The sequence below is a fragment of the Danio rerio genome, chromosome 7, assembly GCF_052040795.2.
Source record: "Danio rerio strain M-AB ecotype USA chromosome 7, GRCz13ab, whole genome shotgun sequence".
NCBI classification, from domain to species: Eukaryota; Metazoa; Chordata; class Actinopteri; order Cypriniformes; family Danionidae; genus Danio; species Danio rerio.
The window spans coordinates 22,009,378-22,015,572 of record NC_141027.1 but is presented as its reverse complement, the minus strand read 5'-3'; the positions used below and the strand labels follow the sequence as shown (position 1 = coordinate 22,015,572).

The window sequence follows — 6,195 nt, the reverse complement described above, 5'->3', positions numbered from 1 at the left end:
CCTAAGCGGAACTTGTTAGCTAACATTTGTTTAAGGAAGATTTAATATGACTTTTTAGTTTGTACTTATTGGCCCTGTACTGCCTGGTGACTCAGTTTATTTTGTTAAACATGTCAATATTGGCATTGATTAAATAAACACTAAGTACATTAGGTACTTAAAGGGACATTCATTCATTCATTCATTTTCTTTTCGGCTTAGTCCCTTTATTCATCAGAATCAACCACCAACTTATCCAGCATATGTTTTACACAGCGGATGCCCTTCCAGCCGCAACCCATCACTGGGGAACCCATACACACTTATTTGCACACATACATAAACTATGGACAATTTAGCCTACACAATTCACCTATACCACATGTTTTTGGACTGTGGGGGCAACGGGAGCACCTGGAAGAAACCCATGCGAATTTAGGGAGAACATGGAAACCCCACACAGAAACACCAACTGACCCAGCCGAGGCTTAAACCAGCAACCTTCTTGCTGTGAAGCAATAGCACTACCTACTGCGCCACTGCGTTGCACTTAAAGGGACAGTTTTCCCATAATTAAAGCTGATGTTAATGTATTCATCTTCGGTTTAATCATTCAAAATTACAAATAAAAAAAACAAATTGCTACTGTACTTAACCATACAAACCACAAATGAACAATGACTTTGCTTTGCTAATCAAAGTTTTGCCATGACATTTGCAGAGTAAATGGTAGACTAGTTGACTAGTCAGTTGCAAAAGTTCTGTTTAAGCATTAATAAAAATTGAGTTGAGTTGGCCAACAGTCATTGAAAAGATGATTTCAGAATTAAAGCAGTTACAGCTCTCACTTTGCTCCCGTAGATTGATATTTTTATGAAATAAATGTCTTTAAATTTGATGATATTTAAATATTTGTTAAAATGCTTTACATTTTCTATTTGCCATCTGGCTCAGGCTGTGCTGGCTGACTGTAAGTAAATGTTCACATTTAAAAAGCCAATAACCATTAGGACAGCAGTGAGCAAATGACCCTGCTGATTTGCATGTAGAGCAGGATAACGGCATGCTGAAGTTTGCCTTATCAACTTATACTAAGTTTTACTGTAGATCAGACTGTGGTTTTGCATGTACATTATACTCACATTCTCAATGCCTCTCATTCTATCTTACACCTACCAGCGAAGAGTCGCTCAATTTTAAATGAGATTAAGTCATTTGACTGGAGACCAGTCACAGGAAAAGACCGAGCATTTTTATTCTGAAATTATTTGTTGTGATTCTGGCCTACTTAGTTCAGTTTAAAGAAAATTTCACAAACGCTTTACAACAACATGAAGCTCACAGTCTATTGCTGGTCCTGGTTTGGGATCTTGCTGATGTTTTTGATTCTAAGATCTCAAGCTAGTGTGGTAGATGACTTCTCTCAAGTACAGCGCTGTAAGGATTTTCTTTACCTGGGCACTCCACCACGAGGTTACCTCAGTACTTCTCTGAAAAAGATCTGCCAGAGATACGTGGACCAGCCTCGCTTTATCACTTTCTACGACCCTAAAAAGCACATTCCCATGTATTCCGCTTACATCTTCAAGAAATCTGATGGGGAGAAACGAGTAGATGTTCCCTGGATGTTTGAACCACAGGTGAGCATGTGATAAGAATACATCTGTATGAACGGTTTAGTTAAAATTTTTGAGGTCAGTTAGATTTTTACTTTGAAATGAAGGTCATCTTTATTTTGATGGTCCGTTTGTTGAATTTAAGTTACACTGCATCTACATGCAATTAATTCTTATTAGACTATAAGTAGACTGTTAGGTTAGGGTTAGGTTAGGATCAGTTTATTTTGACATGTATTTGCAAAGCTTCTTATAGTCAGTTAAATCTGTTGAAGGAGCATATCAACAGATAATAAGGAGACAGTCAACTAATACTCAAATGGACCATTAAAACAAAGTGTTATCGAAAGGAATTCAATTATGCATCAGACTGATTAAAAGTGATAGTCTACATTGTTACAAAAAACATAATATGTTTCAAATAAATGTTGTTCTGGCGACACGGTCGCTCAGTGGTTATCATTGTCACATTACAGCAAGGTTGCTGGTTTGAGTCCTGGCTAGGTCAATTGCTATTTCTGTGTGGAGTTTGGATGTTCTCCCTGTGTTTGCATGGGTTTCCTCTGGTTTTCACCCAGACATGCGGTATAGGTGAACTGAATAAACTAAATTGGCCGTAGTGTATGAGTGTGTATGGATGTTTCCCAGTTCAGGGTTGCAGCTGGAAGGGCATGCGCTGTGTAAAACATATGCTGGATAAGTTGGCGGTTCATTCCGCTGTGGCGACTCCTAATGAATAAAGGGACTAAGCAGAAGGAAAATGAAATGAAATGAAATTAACGCTGTTCTTTGAAAGTTATATGTATGATGTTTTCCGGTCAGGTAGGTTGGTGTTTCTGTGTGGAGTTTGCATGTTCTCCCCTTGTTCGTTTCGTCCAGGTACTCTGGTTTCCCCTACAGTTGCTATAGGTGAAAATGGTAAGCTAAATTAGCTGTAGTTTATATGTGTGTATGAGTGTTTTCCAGTGTTGTGTTGCGGCTGTAAGGGCATCTGCTGCGTAAAACATATGGTAAGTAAGTTGGCGGTTCGTTCCACTGTAGTGACCCCTGATTAATAAAGGGACTAAGCAAAAAGAAAATGACTGAATGAATATGAATGAACAAAAAATTCAAGAATTGTGATGTTTCAGCTCCTTTTAAGTAGTTTGAACAATCAGCAAATGTCACTTTTTGAGTGTATTATTGATACCGATGGTTGCAGATTTCCAAAATATTATTCACAACAGGAAAAAAAAAACTCCAACTCATTTGGAACAAGTAAAGTAGGTATATGATGGCAGAATTGTCATTTTTGGGTGAACTGTCAATCTCTTTAAGAGGCACAACTGTTGTCAACAAGGATTTAAAAAAATAATTGTGTACAAAGTGTTAGGGGTGACACGATGGCTCAGTGGTTAGCACTGTTGCCTCATAACAAGAGGGTGGCTTGTTCGAGCCTCGGCTGGGTCAGTTGGCATTGTTCTCCCTTTGTTTGCTTGGGTTTCTCCCACAGTCCAAAGACATGCTGCATAAGCAAATTGAATAAACTAAATTGGCCATAGTGCATGTGTGTGAATGAGTGTGTATAGATGTTTCCCAGTACTGGGTTGCAGCTGGAAGGGCATTTGCTGCCTAAAACATATGCTGGATAAGTTGTCAGTTCATTCCACTGTGGTGACCACTGATGAATAGAGACTAAGCTGAGGAAAAATAAATGAATAAACAAAGTATAAGCATTTTAGAAGGATTTCTGAACGATCGTGTAATACTGAAGATCTGGAGCCACTGAAAACTTGCCTTGTCATCACATAAATAAATAAAATGCAGAATAGTTGTTTAATAGTTATAGGTAAAATATAAATAGTTTAACATTTAAAAAATCTCACCAACACCAAGCTTTTGAACAGTAGTTTACTTATCTTTTTAAATGCTTTTTAATTCAAAATTGGTTCTGCATATGCTTGAAGGTTTTGTTCCTGAAACGTTTGAATGAGATATGAGTTTATGACCCCTAATTATGCAGGGACTATGAAAAAAGTAAGTGAGTAAGTGAATGAGTTTATTGTAATCATTAAAGCTTCTGTGATTTGAGTGAGTTTATTGTAATCATAAATGTTTCTGGGACTCTTAAATAATCTATTTCCTCATCCCCTGTACTATTCATTTTGCACAGCTGGCAACTGAGAAAGGAAGCAGTAACATGGAGCCGTTCCCCCAATCCACCTTCATGCACAAGAACTTTGAAGACACTCAGGCTGTGCTAGAAGACTACGCTGACGTGGTCCAGTATGAACGTGGCCAGCTTAACCCAGACGAGCATCAGGCAGACCCGCTGGACAAGGCTGCCACCTACACCTTGACCAATGTGGTTCCTCTAATAAGAGAGTTCAGTTTTGGCCCCTGGAGCACTCAGGTTGAGGTTATCCGCAAACGCCTCAACAACTACTGCCACGGAAAGGCTCACGTAATCACGGGGGTGACCACATCTGGTAATATGATTCGGCGTGAAAACCTAGATCGTGTGGCCATCCCAGAGTTCATGTGGACGGCCTATTGCTGCACTGATTACGACCACAACGCCCCCTATTCTGAGCGGTATAAGTTTCCTGCGTTTGGTGCATATGGCCTTAATGATCGAGTGAATAACCACATAGTGGAGGTTCCCATCAAGTATCTGGAGAAGTTTCTCAAGGGTAAAATGGAGGTGGACAAGAACTTCCAGATCTTTTATAACGACTGTGTGTCGGATTTGTAAGGATTGTAGTGAATAACGAAACAATCCACTACATTCATCATCTGTAAATTGCAGATACAGTTAAAGCGAATTAGTAGCCCTGCTGAATTATTAGCCCCCTGTATATTTCCCTCAATTTCTGTTTAACAGAAAGAAGATTTTTTCCAACACATATTTTAACATAATAGTTTTAATAACTAATTTCTAATAACTGATTTATTTTATATTTGCCATGATGACAGTACATAATAATATACCAAACATTTTTCAATATACTTGTATTAAGTTTAATGTGCAATTTAAAAGTGTGACTAGGCAAGTTAAGATAATTAGGGAAGCCATTGTATAATGATGGTTTGTTTTGTAGAAAATTAACAAATATATATATTGCTAAGAGGGTTTATAATATTGACATTAAAATGGGTTAAAAATGTCAAAACTGATTTTATTCTAGCCAAAATAAAACAAGACTTTCTCTAGAGGAGATCACATATTATATGAATAACTGTGAAAGATCCCTTGCTCTGTTAAATATAATTTGGGAAATATTTCAAAATGAAAAAATAAAATCAAAATCAAAGGAGGGCTAATAATTTTCACTTCAACTGTATATGACCCTGAATCACAAAACCAGTCTTATGTTGCATGGGTATATTTTGGGCAATAGCCAGAAATATATTGTTGGGGTTAAAATTATAGATTTTTTTAAATGTCAAAAATCATTACAATATTAAGTAAAGACCATGTTCCATTAAGATTTTTGTAAATGTCTTACTGTAAAATTTACAGTAAAACCTATCCAAATTTAGTTTTTAATTAGTAATATGCGAACTTGATATTCCCTCTGATTGCATATTATCAAACAGTTTTATTTCAGACAAACTTTGTCAAGTGACAATCAATGAAAAGCTTATTTATTAATTTGTTATTTTTATTTAAGTTGCACTTGTGACTGGTTTTGGGGTCCAGGGACACTACATGATACAATGATAACGAATGATATTATGTCAGAAAAAGTACAGAAGTTTTCATTAATCCATTGCCTATTTCAAAGCCAAAACTGTGTTCCTTTTTAGATGTGCCTATTAATATCTACAGTGTATTATTTGCCTTTTGCAAGAAAAGACAGATTTTATACCTTTTTCTCCTGAGAATGCAACATATGATGTTTTGATCCATTGAATGAAGGCTCTTAAATCCTCCAAATTCAAGGGATTGTTCACTCCAAATTGAAAATGTACTCACGATTTACTCACCCTTGAGCAGTTTCAAACCTTTATGGGTTTCATTATTCTGTTGAACGTAAAAAAAAGAAAGAAAAAAAAGACATTCTGAAGAAAGCCTGAAACCAAAAGCCTTTGACATCCATAGTGGGAAAAACAAATACTATGGCAATTAATAGTTAACGGTTTCAAGCTGTCTTCAAATTATCTTCATTTGTGTTTAAGGATGCAGTAAATAATGACTGTCCTTTTAAACCATTATTATTTATACATATTTTGAATTTATTATCTATTCCATGGTTAAAACTGATTTTGAAGATTAACAATATTTATATAACACAAATTTAAGCAAGTCTCAATTGAGATATAAGACGTTGTTTTAATGTTGCAACACAGGCTTAATGACCTACCTGTAAAGCTAAAACACATTTTAAATAATTTAATTGGAATACATATTAAGAAATGTAAACGGGACAATCTGACAAACATCAAGATGCTGTTACCACATAAGAGGGAAGAATGTCTAAATAAAACTTAAGTGTCTACTGTTCAGTCACGTGGATTCATTTATCAGTTTCTTATCATGGTTTGATATTCAAATATTACTGTGCACTTGACCTGACTGGTTCAAGCTAGAAAGGTCTATTCAAAAAAGTCAGGGGCA

At 36.2% G+C, this 6,195-nt stretch overlaps 1 protein-coding gene across 1 annotated transcript; it reads left to right on the top strand.

Moving 5' to 3' along the window:
- The first annotated feature begins 1,085 nt into the window (after positions 1–1,085).
- Positions 1,086–6,083, top strand: si:dkey-85k7.10. The gene is made up of 2 exons (XM_087260967.1): positions 1,086–1,619; positions 3,748–6,083. Exons 1-2 carry the CDS (start codon positions 1,311–1,313, stop codon positions 4,327–4,329), a joined length of 891 nt encoding a protein of 296 aa, XP_087117093.1. The 5' UTR covers positions 1,086–1,310; the 3' UTR covers positions 4,330–6,083.
- Positions 6,084–6,195: the final 112 nt, after the last annotated feature.